Below are 19,780 nucleotides of genomic sequence, written 5' to 3' on the forward strand. Positions count from 1 at the left end.
TCGGTATCGGTATCGGTATCGGTATCGATGAAAATGCAAGAAAAAGTATCGGTATCGTATCGAATCCTAAAAGTGTGGTATCGCCCATCCCTACCTATCTGCTCCACGCTGAAGCGCTGACTACATGCGCTCTGAATACACACTGCTGATTGGCTGATAATGCTTCGTGTGTACCAATCAGATGGTTGTGTGGGTGGGACAATGCTGCGTGTGTACCAATCAGATGGTTGTGTGGGTGAGACAATGCTGCGTGCTGAGACAGAGGCAGAGGAGCGAAGCAGCTTGTTAAGACTTTAGCAGCTAAAGTTAGCTTTAGCTTAGAAACTCGTTCGGTACACCCCCGTGCCGAACCGAAAGCCCCGTACCGAAACGGTTCAATACAAAACACGTACCATTACACCCCTAGCAGATACAAATGACACATTCATGTTTTTGTGTAATGATGACAACGTATGCTCGCGCAGACGATTGACTAGTTGATGGTTCATGGTTTTCTTTTCAAATGTTCGTTTATAGCCGTTGTGCTGCTATGATAGGCCATTTCCGCTCGACACAGTGTGCATACAACAACATTATTAGGCCGTTTATTGAAATACTCCCACACTTTTGACCACTTTTGGCATGCTTTTCCCCTTCGCTCGCACCGCTCGCACCGCTCGCATCGTCTGCTTTGATCGTCTGCTTTGCGGTTTGCCATGACGGTAGTGTGACGTAAATATGCGACGCGTCGACGCACAAAAACGGCGTCGACGTATTTACGTAACCGATGACGTCTACTACGTCGACGCGTCGTTTCAGCCTTAGTTTGAACTCTCACACCCTGTTAATAACCAATTATAATAATGATAAATTATATTTATATGAATGTGTATATATATGTATATATATATATATATATATATATATATATATATATATATATATATATACATACATACATACATACATACATACATACATACATGTATAATATATATATAATGTATATATGTATATATACTGTATATATGTGTGTATATATATATATATATATATATATATATATATATATGTATATATATATATATATACATATATATATATATGTATATACATATATATATATATACATATATATATATATATATATATATATATATATATATATATATATATATATATATATATATATATATATATATATATATATATATATATATATATATATATATATACATGTATATATATATATGTATATATATATATATGTATATATATATATATATATACATGTATATATATATATGTATATATATATATATGTATATATATATATATATATATATATATATATATATATATATATATATATATATATATATATATATATATATACATATATACATATATATATATACATGTATATATATATATATATATATATATATATATATATATATATATATATATATATATATATATATATATATATATATATATATATATATATATATATATATAATGTACAGGCCAAAAGTTTGGACACACCTTCTCATTTCAATGCGTTTTCTTTATTTTCAAGACTATTTACCTTGTAGATTGTCACTGAAGGCATCAAAACTATGACACCTGTGAAGTGAAAACCAAACCATTTCAGGTGACTACCTCTTGAAGCTCATCAAGGCAATGCCAAAAGTGTGCAAAGCAGTAATCAGAGCAAAGGGTGGCTATTTTGAAGAAACTAGAATATAAAACATGTTTTCAGTTATTTCACCTCTTTTTGTTAAGTACATAACTCCACATGTGTAAATTTTTAAGCCCAATACGGCCCCCCAGTCAATGTTTGGACACCCTTGCTCTACAAACTTCATAATATAAACTCTGGTATGTTGTCTGAGTTCTTTGCATGCATGTTATAACATTTTACATTACATATTCAATGGTAATAAGGTTAGTAGATTATCTACTAAAAAACTAAAAATTATGTGGTACATTACATGTGACATGTAAGTGTCAAAAAGACAGCCGTAAGAGGTTGGTAGATGAGAATAAAAAAGGTAAAATATAGTGTAGAAATGCACCCAATTGCAGGAAATGTAGTCTTGATTTTCAAAATGTTCTTTTGGGGCTTACGTAGCTGCACTTTGTGCTGATAGAAATGTTCTTTTTTTCCTCAAAGTGTGCTCACACATACCTGGAGGCCCCAGGCCCTTAGTGTGTATTTAAAAGTACTTGGGATCTCCTTATTGAGTTTGGATCAAGGAATAACCTCAGAAGGGAGGCGGTTTGGTGGGTTACGTTGTGGTTGTCTATGACTATGACCAATGTTTTCCCAAGTGTGCACAATACTGTGTATTTGTATTTGTTCAGCTGACTGCTGGGTGAAGTTTGTTTTCACACTTTTCACTGTCTTGATTCTGTGTGTGCGATGTGTGCGTGTGCGTGTGCGTGTGCGTGTGTGTGTGTGTGTGTGTGATCTTACACAGGTTTGTGTGCGCCCAGCTGCCTAACCCTGTGCTGGAGAGCATCAGTGTGATTGACACCCCAGGGATCCTGTCAGGAGAAAAACAGAGAATCAGCCGAGGTAAAGTACTCTCTCTTACCTCCCGCTGTGCGTGCGTGTGCGTGCGTGTGCGTGCGTGTGCGTGCGTGTGCGTGCGTGTGCGTGCGTGTGCGTGCGTGTGCGTACGTGTGTGCGTGTGTTCAATGGACGCACTCAGCAACAACAGTCCAGTCTCATTGAATACTGAGCAACAACGTCAGCATTTCAGTGTTTATGCTGGTGTCCGCCACCATCAGGAGGATTATGCCTCTCTTTGCCTGCAAAGAACAGGAAGTGGCGGCCAAAAGATGAGCTTTGACCGTGCATGCTCTCTGGCCACAAAGTCATGGTCAATATGTCCACTCATGCGCACAACTTTTTGCCAAGTTACCAAATCAAGGTAGCTGATGAAATGAAAGTAATAATGAAGAGTTGTGTGTGTTCAGTGACACTTTCAAATGAAAAATAAATTATTTTTTTAAATATACATTTAAAACACTTCCTTGTGGTCTACATCTACATAACATGTAATGGTGGTACCTTGGTCCAATTTTCGAATACATTTTGCTTCAAAGACCACCTTTAAGCCACTTTTTGAGTGTCTACAAATACAAGGCAAATTTAAATGCAAAAGACATCCTCTATGCTTTTCCCCCTCAATGTAGTTTTAGTGGTGCACTTTTGTATTGACATCAGCGTAGGATTTTATCATCCAACCCTACATGTACGAGCCAGAGTCTGACCTGCAGCGAGAGGAATGTAAAGAAGAACACATTTCAGAACCAAGGAGATGAAAGCATCTCAAAGGTTGGTTAATTAGTTTTCTCTTTCAGCACCTTACAGTCCATAAAGCTATAAGTATATAGGCGACGTGTTAGTACAATGCCTGTCTCTCTACTTGAATGTACATCCATGCAATAATATAGCATCATACGTAGTCTGTTTATCTCATCTATATGTAGTGAAGTTAAGTTAATGCTATATCGCTAACATATCATTACATTTGTCAATCTAGTTATCTAGTAATAGTTATATAGTGCAGTGCAGACAAAAAAGACTGTTTGAATGTAATATAAAAATCTAACAAACAATGTATGCTAAACCTTGACTCTGTAACAACTACTTGCTATTTGCTAATAGTGTACCCCGCCTACCGCCTGAATGTAGCTGAGATAGGCTCCAGCACCCCCCGCGATCCCATAAGGGACAAGCGGTAGTAAATGGATGGATGGATCAATGGTCAGTAGGATGCTTCATGTTAATGTATCATTACAAATTGTCATCTACTGTTATTGGACTTACCACTTCAGTTGGCACTTGAGAACTCTCCCCGTGATTAGGTGTAGTCGTGTTGGGTAAATCCTTCTGTAGGTTTCCGATCGGGCCGAGGCAAGTTTCTTAGCCAAGCTCCATGTGTCTCACTGAGCCCAGCGTCCAATATTCAGAGAAGGTAAATTGCCACGACAAACAAAAGGCACATTTTAAGCACATTTTTAATATAAACAATAACAAAGCATTTTCATTTGGATTACAACTGCGATACAGGAATTAAAAAGGGTGGGTTCGTGCTGAGGTCTCGCGGCCAACTTTTACCATATATGGATATATACTATGATGTCACAAGTCGGGGAAAATCCCAAATGGCTTGTTTGGAAGAAGAGAAAAATGTTTTTTGAAAATCTCCTCAATGCCTCCATGGTTTGATTTGACCTTTGCAGCACATATGGGGATCTGAAATACACACAAAACCGTTGCCAACAGGCAAAAAAGTGGGTTTTCCATAATATGACCTCTTTAAGCTAAATATCCTAATGTAATGAATGTATATGCTAGCTACTGTATATAGCTTAAATCACAACATAGGAATACATTTTAAAAGGTTTTGTTTGTTTGTAATATATTATATTTCATTCCCTTCTCAATATTTTGTATTTTGTTTTTAACCTAAAATAGCTTAAAAGTGGTAAAGACACACCGAAGTGGCTGGGGAGAGGGAAGTCTTGGCTTCCTGCTTAGGCTGCTGCCCCCGCGACCCGACCTCGGATAAGCGGAAGAAAATGGATGGATGGATGGACAAAGCCAGTAGCAGTCAAAAGTTTGAAGGCACTTTGCATGTTTGTGTCCTCATGTTCAAGTGCTACTACTTCATGTGGTGCTCAACCAAGAAGAAGAAAACATGCTAGATATTGTAGCTTTTGTTCAATAATTGTTTGTTTATTTTAAATCAAAGACTGCAAAAAGAGAACAAACACGCAACAGAGATAGAAAAGAAAAATTCCGCACATACTTTCAGTCTCAACTTTGACCAGCATTCTCAAAGTTAAAGCACAGCATCGCCATAACAACGACCAACGCCAACAAAAGCATCAGGATAATCCGAGACGGCGATATTTCACTGTGGCGCCATCTTTGAATGTTCTACTCTTCTTCTACACACGCTTGTAGTCATTTTCCCTACGCTCTGTCTAACACAAGAGTTCTACTAGAACTTCTGCTGTATGTGAAAGTGTCATGTTTTCATATATGAATATGACTTATAAACGCATAGTGCAGTTAAGAATATTTCAGCCAGGGCCAAAATTGGGGTCCTTAGCAGAATCCCCCCCCCCCCCCCCCGCCCCCCCTCCCCCTTTCATCCCCCCCATTAAACTATTATTTTATTCCTGTAAAATGCTTTTTATTCAGTTTTGACTCAAGCTTGAATTTAATTTGATGCATGTTTTGTAGTAAAACGAATTAATGGTAAATAAATTGCTCTATATATATATATATATATATATATATATATATATATATATATATATATATATATATATATATATATATATATATATATATATATATATATATATATATATATAGTGCAAAATACCACATTTAATTAGAATTTTAACCAGATATTAAACCAGTACAACTGTTTACAAGACTATCAGTAATGCTGCACGCCACAGTGGACAATGTGATTGTTATGGGATATTTACCATTATATTCATAATAGTGATAGAGAAGGAAAGGGCTAAAAAAAATACATTTGCGGTTAAATTTCAGACGAAACACTTCTTCATTTGGATTACACAAATGTAAAAGGTAATATTTGGGTGTTATTTCATGTTGGGAGAGCTCTCATAATGGTAAAAAACATGTTTAGACGATCATATTTATGTTTTGTATGCTTTAGCTATGAAAATATTCAATTTATAATCAATAATGTCTCATATGTGCAAAATAACTTACCACCATCAGGCCTGGAACTAATTAACAGCAACATACAAGGGTTCACGGTAGCACTAAATTGACATTACTTCTGGAAAAACAGGATGATAAAATGTTAATGTTTTTTTGTTGTGGATATGCTGTTCAGTTATTTATCTGTTCATTTATTTTGTACCTCTGTGTGTGTCTAGAGGAGGTGTTATCAGGCTATAGCTGCCTACATAGATGTCCTTATGGAGGTATTGTCTATCAAAGCAGGCATCAAAGTGCTGCTAAATAATGTGATAAATTAGCCTTGAAGAATTTGTGGACTTTGTTTTTTAAAGAATCTTGTCACATGGTCTCCTCAAAAATGAACAGCAAAATTGTCCTTTCTTGTCATGCCATGTGCAGATTTACTCCACCAAATTCGCAGTCTTGATGAAAACTATCAAGGTCTCCAAAAGGTCCTTGTGGGTTTGCACAAGGAACTCAGCAATAACATTCAAAAAAGCGTTACTAACACTACTGTTGCTGTGACCACTACTACTACTATTACTTAGTACTACCATGCAGCTCACTTTCATATGTGATACTTAACAATACACTAACACAGGGTGTCCAAAGTACGGCCCGACAGCGTTTTTTTAATTGGCCCTCTAATTATCGAGCTCTATTTTATAAATATTACAATATATCTATAACACAAAGCTAATATGCTAAGATAACTTAGCATATATATTGAACAACACTGAATTGCTTTTAGCATCTTTGAAAGGGTTATATTGCGCTCATTTCATGTGTTTCTAAAACGATATGGGAAACTATAATAATATTTTAATAGCTTTAAACATCAAGTTGTGTACAGGGAAAATCTGCATTCCTCCCCTTTTGGCTGACATGCTCAAATTGTGTACCTTGCTCCCCTGACCAAGCCTACTTTGTTGCAATTGTTCAAGGCTTGTGTGTTTGCTCCAGCCTCCCGCCTTATCTCAGAGGCTACGTGCTAATGGTTGTCAGCAGACAGTAAAGATTGGATATTGGACAAATATTGGAAGATTTGGCAAAGAACGGTGCTTTGTTCACCAAACACTTGTCTATGAATTGGCGGGAGCAGAGGAGCAGTGACCTTGAGTAGGAGTGTCCCGATACAACTTCTTCACTCCCAATACGATACCGATATTTGAACCTTGAGTATTGAGCCGATACGATATTAGCAGGAATCATAAATACTTTTATAATTTTGTAGTGTGGAAATTATGTTAGAAAATGTTTGATCAAGTGAATTTAGTCAGACAGAAAACAATGATAGGTATTACAAACGGTAGCCTATTTAATATTAAGTGTCTGAAATGGACTTATGCTGTCTTTAAGTTGAAGTTGAGTGGTAATTGTTTATTGGTAACATCTAGTAGTCATTCATGAAATTATGCTCATGAGGCAGTAAGTTGAATGATGTGGACACGTTTGTTACTGGATACATTCTAACACGATTCAGCCTTGTAGACATTGTATGTGTAAGTAATATGCAACTAAAATTATTTGATACTTTATATTGACAAATGTGCTGTTTTAGTCTGCAGCATAGTTAAATAAAGGACACTTCTTACATATGTCTAGTGTGTGTGCTTAGCTGTTGTGTAGCTGCTACCATGTTTACCGTTTGTAAATGACTTGACTAAAATACAAGAAATACAAGACCAACTTTGTGTGCCTTTTGGAGAACATTTAGATGTTAACTGGCTGTCCAGCTTTGCACAAGTAAACACACTGCAGGGCTGCTGGTATCGGCATTTATATTATTATTATTATTATTTTATTTTTTTTAGCCAATTTGATTTTATTGTTGTGATTTTGTATGGTGTCATTGAGTGCCCAGAAAGGCGCCTTATAAATAAAATGTATTATTATTATTATTAATATTATTATTATTAATAAATCACTCATTTTACATGCAAGCACACGTTTGTTTTTTTGCTGAGGTCGGACCGATATTGGATCTGGACAACTCTAACCATGAGTAAGGAAGTAGTAGCTCCCCAAAAACAAGAACATTTTCCCATTACTGCCTTACACCTGCTTAAAAACACATTTTGCATCTGAAAAAACACTTTTTGCACCCCAAAAGTTGTCATAAACAAACTTCCTAAAGTTGTGACGTGACATAATTCACAGGATCTGGTGGACATTTCGTGAAGCTCTCGAAGCTGACCGTTCAGGACATTTAGGAGTGGTATGAAAACCAAATCAGGGATCCTTTAAAAACACAAGCTCATGATATTTTACTTCCACATTATGTAGAACAACATTTTAAACTTATGTAAAATAGGAAGACTTTAAAGTACAAAATGTATCAAAGTAACCCTTAGTGTCAAATGTTTGGACACTCCTGCGCTAACAAAGTTAACTTTGCATGGTGTGTCCACTATACAGCATGTTGCCCTGCAGGTAAGCGCACGTGTGTGTTGTTCATGATGCTAACAGTTAGAGATGTTCCGCAGGCTACGACTTTGCGGCGGTGCTGGAGTGGTTCGCAGAACGGGTGGACAGGATCATCCTCCTGTTCGATGCCCACAAACTGGACATTTCCGACGAGTTTTCCGAAGTGATCAAGGCCCTAAAGAACCACGAAGACAAGATCAGGTAACTGCAAGACTGGACCTTTTTTACAAAACAAAAACATCACCAATTGAAGTAAAGCATTGAAAGAATGCATGTATGTACAGTATTATCTTGGTGACCGCGTGTAGAAGATCTCAAAAAACTCTCATTGCAAAACAGCATCGCCCATTGAAATGAATTACCATCAATTTATTTGGTGTTTAGACCCCCAAAACATCACAATTTTAACATGTAACATGTTTTTAAAGAACATAACTAACTCTTAGATAATAAATATTGTATGAAAAACAATACAATACAATGTAGTACAAAACAAGTACAGTAATTTTGTGAAGTAATGTAATAACAATGTACAGCATTTACTTTGGAGAGGGGATTTCAGCGGTATCTCCTTCCAACTGCTTCTTCTTCAAACACCATCACCAGCTTCTCCATATTTTTTGGGATAAATGTTTAGATATTATTTAAACGTCCTTGGCTGGCGTTTTTGACTCATTCTGCTTTGGTATGGTGAAGGCTGGCAGTGCTACATTCCAACTGATTTAGAAAAGGTAGCTAGCTACAAGCTGTCATGTTTTTGATGATTTTTTCTTGAATTCAATGATTATCATCCACTTCTTTTCAGCACTGTCTTTTGCACTCACTTTCCCGCTTCTAATGCTTTGGAAAGCAACGTTATATGTCCATCTCTAGCTATAAGCTAATGCTAGCGAGTTAAACCAAATGTTTTGGTTCACTGTGACATCCGCTATGCCAACTAGGGGCTGGGAGGCTGGTGACCCAATTTTTGGATTGCAACCTAAAGCATAACAATTAGCCGAAAGACAGCTCATATCCTGAAGTACTACTGCATCATCGATATTATTATCCTGTTATTATTGTGAACCTAATGTGTTTAGGGTTGTGCTGAACAAGGCGGACCAGATCGAGACCCAACAGCTGATGCGAGTGTACGGTGCGCTCATGTGGTCGCTGGGAAAAATCGTCAACACACCCGAGGTGAGCGGCAGCAACTGGCACAATGCAACCAACCATGACTACCTGACAACCTCATCCTTGAAGAAACATAACCACAGCGCAGTTTTTTAACGCAATTTATTCGCTTGCCTTGACAATGTTCACAAAGTACTCAACTTAATGTCCATCCATGCAGGTGATCCGCGTCTACATCGGATCCTTTTGGTCGCATCCTCTGCTGATTCCCGACAACAGGAAGCTGTTCGAGGCGGAGGAACAAGATCTTTTTAAGGACATTCAGTCGCTGCCCCGTAACGCCGCGCTGAGGAAACTTAACGACCTGATCAAGCGGGCCAGGTTGGCCAAGGTAACGCAGACACGTTTATTGATTTATCTCCATCCATCTTTACTTTGACGTGACGCCCACGTGCCCCAATTCTTTTGTCAACATCATCGCGTGGCATTTCCAGGATAGAAACATTTCCTCTTGCCACCCAGCTGTTAGCCTTGTCACTTTAATAACGACTTTTTCTCAATGATTTCTTCCTTCCTGAGGGAGGATGTTCCCATTCACTCAGTGACTGGAGAGCACACTTCCTGTCTGACAGCTGATTGTGTCCTACATAAATATACATGAACTATACAGTACAGTGCACACTTTAAACCACAATTGTATAAAATGCATCAAATCCAATCATTCATAATACCATAGTTTTAATATTTAAATACAATTCCATCCATCCATTTTCTACCGCTTGTCCATTTCTGGGTCGCGTGGGTGCTGGAGCCTATCTCAGCTGCATTCGGGCAGAAGGCGGGGTACACCCTGGACAAGACGCCACGTCATCACAGGGCCAACACAGATAGACAGACAACATTCACACTCACATTCACACACTAGGGCCAATTTAGTGTTGCCAATCAACCTATCCCCAGGTGCATGTCAATTTAAATACAATTCATATTTTTAATCGATTAAATTCAATATTTAATACATACACATGAGTCTTACATTAAATACATAAAATATTATTAAATTATTAATATTATTTTAAACACTGGGTTTATATATCATTTTATTTAATACATATTAAAAACATATAAATTTGCAGACAGCTGGCGAATGGCGTACCTTAAAAAAAAAAGTAACCAAAATTAAGAAACTGTTTAAAAATATATATTAAATATGAACTATATACAGTATTGACAAAATGACATAGCAATATCATGTCATTAAACATTTGAATAATGATAAATACAAATTGTTAATCCAATTATTTAATATCAATGCATGTATTTTTGTTAACTATAAAACACTAATAAAATATATTTTTCACTTTTTTCGACAACAAACATTTCAACAATGAAACACAAACCAGACTAAATGTAAGTCATAAAGGTTTACTTAATGAAGTGGCCGGTGAAAATGTTCTGCATGTTCCATGTTGTCCTGATTGGCATCTCGTATTGCCGCCATGCAGGTGCACGCCTACATCATCAGCTCCCTGAAGAAAGAGATGCCGTCCGTGTTCGGCAAGGAAAACAAGAAGAAGGAGCTGATTGGCAGCCTGGGAGATATCTACAAGCGCATCGAGAGGGAACATCAGATATCACCTGGAGACTTTCCAAACCTCAGGAAGATGCAGGTGAGGTTTCGTACATGCTCGTTGTTGTAATCACTTTATCGGTGACGCGTTTCCTTCTATTCCAGGACCAACTCCAAGCTCAGGACCTCACCAAGTTCCAGCCTCTCAAGTCCAAACTCCTGGAGGCGGTGGAAGACATGCTGGCCCACGACATCGCAGGTTTGATGGTTCTGGTGCGGCAGGAGGAGAACCAGCGGCCCAATGCAGTCGTCAAGGGCGGCGCCTTCGACGGTACCCTCAACGGCCCCTTCGGCCACGGCTACGGCGAGGGAGCTGGCGAGGGCATCGATGAGGCCGAGTGGGTGGTGGCGCGTGACAAGCCGGCCTACGACGAGATCTTCTACACGCTGTCGCCCGTCAATGGCAAGGTGACGGGCGCCAACGCCAAGAGGGAGATGGTCAAGTCCAAGCTGCCCAACACGGTGCTGGGAAAGATCTGGAAGCTGGCGGACATCGACAAGGACGGGATGCTGGACGACGAGGAGTTTGCTTTGGCCAATCACCTGATTAAGGTCAAGCTGGAGGGACATGAACTTCCCACGGAGCTGCCAGCGCACCTGGTGCCTCCTTGTAAGAGGAAAATACCTGAGTAAATATCGCCCCCCTAAAATACCCATTAGCAGTTAGCATTAGCAGTTAGCATTAGCGCTAAGAAGACCTACTGTATGAAAACAAAGCCATGTTTACACCTGGTACAGTTCAGCTCATACGTTTGGATTGGGTGGTTTGGATTGGTGAAAGGAGGATAGCACGTTAGCAAAGGACAACAATGGAGAACATCTAGAACCAGGCTAGCTTTTTTGGTACCCATCATCACCATTGGTACCCCAACTGAAAGGTGCCAAAAAGTGGTTTAGTACCAAGCAGTTATTTTTATTGCCTTTACAAAGTTTGTCAATTATATTTACAAAAATTACCATACCAATCTGAACTGATCTGAACCACTTGGTGGGGCTAAAGAGTACATATGTTCCATTTCAAGTCTGAACTCCAAAACACAATCGTGATAGTCCAACGACAAATCGACGCAAAAGTATTGTTTGCACACTTTTTTTTAAAGGTCCTCTATTATGCAAAAGTGATGTTTAAATTATGGTCGTAAAACAACCTTCTGCAGGCTTCACTACACATCTTGAAATAAATATCTGCCAACCATCAGTCACTTAGAGGTGTGGGAACTATATGTTTTACCATTTTATTTTTCTTCAACAAATATGCTAACCTAGCATGATGTTAAAGCATAACGTTAGTATGTAGCTCACATAGCATTGCTAGTGTTGCTAGCTTTTGTGTCCCACTCCTTAATGGCATGTTGTTGTACGGGATTTAAGACATTTATCACGTTTAGGGGTGGGTATCAAATTTGTTACTTTTTATAGGTATCAGTCGGTACTACCAAGATGCGATTTACGTAAAATTGAATGGTAGAATGTTTATATTTCTTTGTTACATGTGACATGACGTTGGCGAGCAAACAGCCCTATTTGTAGCGTAATGTTGCAAATTTCCATGCCAACAGAGCAAGAAGAAGGGACTCGAAAGTATAGTAAGGTTTCACTTTTGATTAAGCGTTAGCTGAACACTAATATACATTGGATTTGCCATGTACATGCTACCGATTAGCATTAGTGATTTTACATGGCGATTTCAACTCCTTCAAATTTCGTAATGAGAACTACAACTAACATGCACGTCACAATCAAACAGCTGGTGTGTAATAAGTGCAATACTTACAGTATAAACACTATCAACATTGTAAAACCCAACAAAAACAAGGCAGGCACATTCAACTTAATGGCAAAGACTACTTCCTGACTACAGTAACACACTTGACTATTGTTGTACGTTTGCAGTCTTACTTTAAATATTATGGGACCTTTAAAAGAAATGTGTGTGTATAAGAAAGTGTGCTTTATTGAACTAGTCTGCAGTTATCTACTAACAAGAAACACTGGAAATAGCAAATTGCAAGCAGGAGATAACAACATGCAACAATGTGAAGAATGTTTTGATGATGGGGAAAATATTTTGGGGGGAGGGGGTTTAAATAGTTTTATTCTCATAAAAAGCGGATTATTTTTGGTGTCCTGACACCACTCAAGCACACTTGCCTTTTTTTTTCATGGTCAATACTGACTTCCTGCTTGTTCGCTTTGGGAGAAAAAGACATTTAAGAGGGGACAAAAAGTTAGTGAGCAGAAGCGTTAAACAAGAACGGCCTCAAAAGTGTTCTGAATGTCCACTGAAGTCCTGCTTATTAATTTGAGTAACAAACACATTTAAGAGGGGAGAGAGGGGTAATTAAGCACATGTGTGGAAGAAAAAGAGCCTCAAACGTGTTCAAAATGTTCAATGACTTCATGCTTGTTAGTTTGAGAAAAGAAACATTTAGGAGGGGACTGAGGGGATAGTCAGTGGGAAAAGAAGCGCTTTAAAAGTGTTGCAAATGTTCAGCAAGAATGGTAAAAGGTAAGGGAAATGTCTCAAATGTTGTGTCAATGAATAAACATGTTTATGAGATACTGTGACCATCATTAAGTATAAATGTATGAAAATGTGCACTCATCCTATCTTTGATGCATTGTGCTAATCATTTTTTGGCTAACTTCTGTTTGTTTTCAATACCATTTATGGATTATTAAGACTAACAGACTGATTATTATACAGTACTAATCAATTGCATTACTGTCCTAATATGCCAGTATACACACATTTAAGAATGCAAAACTAATATTTAGCGTGCTAATACATATATGACTGAAACAATATCATGCTGTTAAGACAATTGACTGCTACTAAAACAATAAACTTTAATCTTTTCCATGCAACACTGATGTAATGCACTCAACAGTATGTGTGCGTCTCCTTTAATGTGAATGTAAAGTGTGCTCGTGTGTGCGCCCTGAGGTCCATGTTGTGTTGTGGGTTTTACGGTTTCGTCGCATCAGCACAATAAACTGCATCATGAACAGGACCAACGTCTAAAAGTTTTAATTGTCTTTTTTTTTTAAAATAATTATAAGAATGTATGAAATTAGTTAATAAATTGCTCATGAAATAAATAAGTACTATAGCACAGTTTTTTGAGACGATTGTTTGTATCATTCACATATTTAATGTAGCAGAAAGGAAACACAAGCACTGTTCTGTCCTGGCTGCTCAGTACAAGGCCAATGGCTAACGTGACAGCGCCACAACAAATATGACTTTTGATATTTATTGATTTTTTTTTTTCATAGGGTGGGTTACACATTTTAACGACATACACAAGTGTAGGATAAAAGGATAACCACTGTTTAAACGTCTAATTCACCTAACTATGTATTTATACCGCTCTTAATTGGCATACAAGTGCTGTGACGCCCCTCGCTAAGTTGGGGCCCGAAGCAGAATTGCATTTTTATTTAAACACTTTTTTTATTTATTTGAACTGTTTTTATATTATCAAGTTTGAATCTAATTTGATGCAAGTTTTGTACCAAAACAAATAAATAAAAAATTTATTGTTCAATATTTATTTAGTGCAAAATAACAAATTGAACATAAATAGAACACAAACCAAACCTAACCTGACATACCTTCAACCAGAGATCACACCAAGTAAAACTGCTTTACCAAAATAGCACTAGGGCTGCATGTCACAATGAGAATACTCACTCATATTTTTATCGGTGACGGAGCAGGAAGGGGCTAAGAATACATTTGTAGTAAAATGTCATATAAAGCGCCCTGTCCTTCATTAATTGACATTTTACATGTGCTTATTCACGCAAAAAGGGGGACCCCAAGGATTGTGAAGCCCTGCGCACAGCATGTGATCTGTGTAAAGGGAGGGCCGCACCTTTAAAAGTGTAAAAAGAAGTTAAGCACACACAATAAGGTGGAGAACACGTTTTTTCTTAAGTTGTAACAACAATATATATATATTTTTTTTAACTTTTACGACAGTTAATAAATGAATATATTGCCTGTACACTTGATAAAGGTTTTGTTGAACCTGGAACAGATGACTCATATTTCCATTGGGTGGAAATGTTCAAAGAAAATTATTCGGTGTTATATATTAGAAGGGTGGTGAGGAAAATAATATAAACACAAGTACATGTTTGTGTGAGTTAAAGTTAAGTCACTCTGTTAAAGTACCAATGATTGTCACACACACACTAGGTGTGGCGAAATTATTCTCTGCATTTGACCCATCACCCTTGATCACCTCCTGGGAGGTGAGGGGAGCAGTGAGCAGCAGCGGTGGCCGTGCCCGGTAATAATTTCTGGTAATTTAACCCCCAATTCCAACCCTTGATGCTGAGTGCCAAGCAGGGAGGTAATGAGTCCCAAAAAGTGGTGTAGTACCAATCAGTTATTTTTATTGCCTTTACAAAGTTTGTCAATTATATTTACAAAAATTACCATACCAATCCAAACTGATCCGAACCAATTGGTGGGGCTAAAGAGTACATATGTTCCATCTCAAGTCTGAACTCCAAAACACAATCGTGAAAGTACGTTTGTACAACGACAAATCGACACAAAAGTATTGTTTGCACACTTTTTTTTTTAAAGGTCCTCTTACGCAAAAGTGATGTTTAAATTATGGTCGTAAAACGACCTTCTGCAGGCTTCACTACACATCTTGAAATAAATATCTGCCAACAATCAGTCAGTTAGAGGTGTGGGAACTATATGTTTTACCATTTTATTTTTCTTCAACGAATATGCTAACCTAGCATGATGTTAAAGCATAACGTTAGTATGTAGCTCACATAGCAGTGCTAGTGTTGCTAGCTTTTGTGTCCCACTCCTTAATGGCATGTTGTTGTACGGGATTTAAGACATTTATCACGTTTAGGGGTGGGTATCAAATTTGTTACTTTTATAGGTATCAGTCAGTACAAGATGGCAGCGCATTGCTATGCAGCGGCTTGCTAACGCTCTTGGGAGTGTAGAGCGATTTGGCAAAAAACAACCGTCATTTCTGTCAATTTCATGGCTGGCTCAAAGCGTGAACACTCTGTGATCACATACGACCGACAGACAATTCTGGATGTGGATGGATCGGGTTGTTATAGACTGAAAGATGCATGTACGGTGGACCTCCTCGCTAGCATGGGAATACTTCGCGGGCTACATCGAGCGGCCTTTGTAGCAGCGGAGTCAAGTGCTAGCGGTGACCGCCAATGGAGATGACGTAAGCGGTGTGAGCGGAAGCAGACGCGGGGATGCCGAGCGGGGCTAACAACAAAGGGAAAAGCTAACCAAAGAAGCGTGGAGTCTCCGGGTAAGAAGCCATTTAAACTAGAACTAGCCGGCGTCAGGCTGGATAATCCCTGCACACATAGCAATTCTCTTAGAATAAAACACCACTCACATAATGTTTTTTCTTTTGTGACCGTGTCAGAGGCAGACATACATTGTACTGAGGTAGCTAACTATGATGCGTTCAGTTTATCGCAACATCAAGCAAACAATCTGAATATCCCCGTCGTATCAATTCCTAGATATGGTCGAAACTATTTAAAGTGCAATACGCATAATAAACGCAACATTATTAATATTGCTACTTCGGATAATTTCAACAAACAATCCTCAAAACAGCCCACTACCTATAATATGGGCTTTTTAAACATAAGATCATTATCTTCCAAAACGTTATTAGTTAATGAAATCATTAGAGACAACAAACTTGATGTCGTTGGTCTCGCCGAGACCTGGCTCAAACCAGACGATTTTTTTGCGCTAAATGAGGCATCTCCTCCTAACTATACCAATACACATGTTGCCCCACCTAGAAGTCCCAGCATTTTTCTGTCTACCTAGAAGACCCAGAGAGGGGTCATTTGGCCCGACGCTTTTCCCGAATACACTAATCACTCATTTTGTTATGGTACTGAGGCTGTTAGGGGCAGTTTGTGGGGTGAGGGGGTCACACCTTACAGGCAAGACAGGTAACGGCCAAGACATAAATACCAGTTTACGTGGACTATAGCTTCATTTCCCTCAAGAATTTTGTGGTGAAAGAAGCTTCTCTCCAAGGAACGAAGATGCAGAGATTCAGCACTCAACAAGCATTGGAAATGCTCCTTTCCAATGTTAACCCTGTCGACTCGGATGGAGAAGACATCAATCTTCAGGAGGATTCAGACTCCGAGCTGTCTCAGCTCAGGGGGGGGGGGGGGGGGGGCTCAAGAAAACACGCAGTTCGAATACTCAGTTCAATTCAAACTCTGTGTATATCTATATACTATATAGTATATAGTATATAGATATACACAGAGTTTGAATTGAACTACAAAACTTTCATTGAACATTTATACAGACATAGGTATAGGTAAATAAATAAATGGACAGGATATATATAGATAAATGGATGTAATAAATAAATATATAGAGAGATAAATGGATATAAATAAATATTTTTTAATATTATTTATATTTAGTTATTATATATTAAATAGATATAAATAGATGATATAAATAAATATATATACTGTACTACTGCCTGCAGACACATATCATCAGTGTTTCCCAATTCCCATATATTAATTTGTTCTGTGATTATTATTATTATTATTTGCTTCTATGCTTGCATTTGTGATATCATTTGACTTTCCCATTGCTCATAATTACATTTTTTTTTCACACTACAGATGAGGAGACTGCTCCCCAACCAACAAAGAGAGCTCGGCTGGGGACTGATGTGACAGAGACTGTGAAAGATGGCACAGTATGGCATGAAGAACAGGTGGGAACGGGTCCACATTTCACCCCGCCATCGCCATACAGCGCAGATGGAGAGCCAACAGCTAAGGCCAGGAGGTCAATCACAAGTCGTCTTCAGAGCTTCCTGTGTTTCATCACTCTGGACATGCTTGGCATCATTCGAGACTGTACAGTTCAACATGCAAAGCAAACGGAGCATGTGGATTGGTTCATGGGCCTCCCTGAACTAATGGCATTTATTTCCATCACCATCATGCGGGGAATCATCAGGGTGCCATCACTGCGTGACTGCTGGTCGAAAAACCTGGGAAGCCCACAGATCATCGAAACCATGTCCCGAGGGCGTTTCCAAAACATCATGCATCACCTGCGCTTTGATGACAGAGACACCCGCAGCGAGCGAGCACAGACCGATAAGTTTGCTGCAATTTCAAACATATGGGGATTGTTTGCCACCAACTGCATCACATCCTACATCCCTGGTCAACACATCACCATCGACGAACAACTTTTCCTGTCCAAGACTCGCTGCTGTTTCCTACAGTACATTGCATCTAAACCAGACAAGTTTGGGATCAAGTTCTGGGTGGCGTGTGACTTGAAAACCAAATACGTTTGCAACATCCTCCCATATCTTGGCAAGGACGACACTCTGCCTCGTGGGGAGAGAGTGTCTGAGAGTGTAGTCATGAGGCTGATGGAACCATTCTTGGACAAGGGCAGAAATGTTACCACGGACAATTTCTTTACATCGCTGTCACTTGCAAAACGACTACTTAGCCGGAATACAACCATCCTCGGCACAGTCAACAAGATTCGTAAAGAAATTCCACCGTCAACTCGACAGATGTACCGCGATGAATTTACCACCCAGGTATTTTCAACCATTGGTGCCACACTGACGGTGTATGCGCCCAAGCGGAGGAAGACTGTATATGTTCTCAGCAGCATGCACAGCACCATTCAGACACAGGATACCACCAAAAAGAAGCCAAACATCATCACACAGTACAACACAACAAAGTGCGGCGTCGATGTCATGGACCAGATGGTGCGGGAGTACACTGTCCGCGCAGAACACGGCGCTGGCCAGTAGCAGTGTTCTATAACATGATTGATATTGCAGCACTGAATGCCCACGTGCTCTATCAATTATGCACCGGGAGGCAGGAGAGACGGGTGGATTTCCTGCTGGAACTTGCAAAAGAGTTGGCTCACTCCCACGTGGGTATGAAAAAGGCCCAAAAGGAACAATTATTTCGGCAACAACCCTCCACACCACAACTAGGAAAAAGAGCCAAGTGTCAGGCTAAAATCCAATGCAAGGACAATCGTGCAACTGTGCGCTGTGTTGACTGCTACCGTTATACATGTGGGAAATGCCGAAAGGAGCAATGGCAGTGCCAGGATTGTGAGTGACTGCTCAAATGTTTGTCAGTCACGTTTACATGGACATGGTTTTTCATTCTTTGTAAATATGCTTTTTTCTTTGTAAATATTTTTTTTTAAACTATTTTTGGCACACAAAAATAACAATTGCTTCTGCAACAACCCTCCACACCAAAACTGGGAAAACAGTTGCTTTTTCATTCTTTGTAAATATGTTTTGTTTTGTATTTTTTTTAACAATAAATGTCAGAGTGTTGATCCCTTCATTCTTGTTGATCCTTTGTTGATCCTTGCAAAAACACACACAACCTACCTCAGAACTAAAGCTTGCTCTCAAAAGAACCTCCTGAGCTGTAAGGTCCCCTCCCCCACACAGGCTCAAGTGGCCCCTGCCATGTGCCACTAACAGCCACATTTTCATAACAAAAGGAGTGTCCACAGGGGGGACTATGGGTCAAATGACCCTCTTGTGGGTTTTCTAGGTAAAATTGACCCTTCTCTGGGACTTCTAGTGAAAAGGGGAGGGGGTGTCGCACTAATATACAATGAAAACTATAATTTTACACCTAACCTAAATAATAAATATAACTCGTTTGAGGTGCTCACTTTGAGGTTTGTCACACCGCTGCCTCTCCACCTGGCTGTTATCTACCGCCCCCCTGGGCCCTATTTGGACTTCATCAGTGAATTCTCAGAGTTTGTTGCTGATCTAGTGACGCACGCTGACAATATA

The 19,780-nt window shown here is 38.9% G+C and overlaps 2 protein-coding genes across 5 annotated transcripts in view; both read left to right on the plus strand.

The window, feature by feature from the left end:
* Positions 1–13,946, plus strand: part of ehd3 (EH-domain containing 3) — a 32,692-nt gene extending 18,746 nt beyond the window's left edge. For 3 of the 4 annotated variants that reach the window (XM_062045086.1, XM_062045082.1, XM_062045085.1), the window contains exons 4-9: positions 2,466–2,563; positions 8,215–8,356; positions 9,235–9,334; positions 9,489–9,659; positions 10,774–10,938; positions 11,004–13,946. In XM_062045086.1, coding sequence (XP_061901070.1) covers positions 2,466–2,563; positions 8,215–8,356; positions 9,235–9,334; positions 9,489–9,659; positions 10,774–10,938; positions 11,004–11,531 — 1,204 coding nt within the window. In that variant the 3' untranslated portion in view covers positions 11,532–13,946. The remainder of the gene's footprint in view (positions 1–2,465; positions 2,564–8,214; positions 8,357–9,234; positions 9,335–9,488; positions 9,660–10,773; positions 10,939–11,003) is intronic. The other variant, XM_062045083.1, reaches the window with a different exon arrangement.
* Positions 13,947–16,169: 2,223 nt separating this feature from the next.
* On the plus strand, positions 16,170–18,754 carry LOC133649203 (uncharacterized). The gene is made up of 2 exons (XM_062046038.1): positions 16,170–16,216; positions 17,586–18,754. Exon 2 carries the CDS (start codon positions 17,804–17,806, stop codon positions 18,752–18,754), a length of 951 nt encoding a protein of 316 aa, XP_061902022.1. The 5' UTR covers positions 16,170–16,216; positions 17,586–17,803.
* The last annotated feature ends 1,026 nt before the right edge of the window (positions 18,755–19,780 follow it).

This window comes from Entelurus aequoreus, linkage group LG04 (assembly GCF_033978785.1).
Source record: "Entelurus aequoreus isolate RoL-2023_Sb linkage group LG04, RoL_Eaeq_v1.1, whole genome shotgun sequence".
NCBI lineage: Eukaryota > Metazoa > Chordata > Actinopteri > Syngnathiformes > Syngnathidae > Entelurus > Entelurus aequoreus.

Coding starts and splice junctions, on each gene's coding strand:
- LOC133649203 (XM_062046038.1), top strand. CDS start 17,804: ATGCTTGGCATCATTCGAGACTGTACAGTTCAACATGCAAAGCAAACG.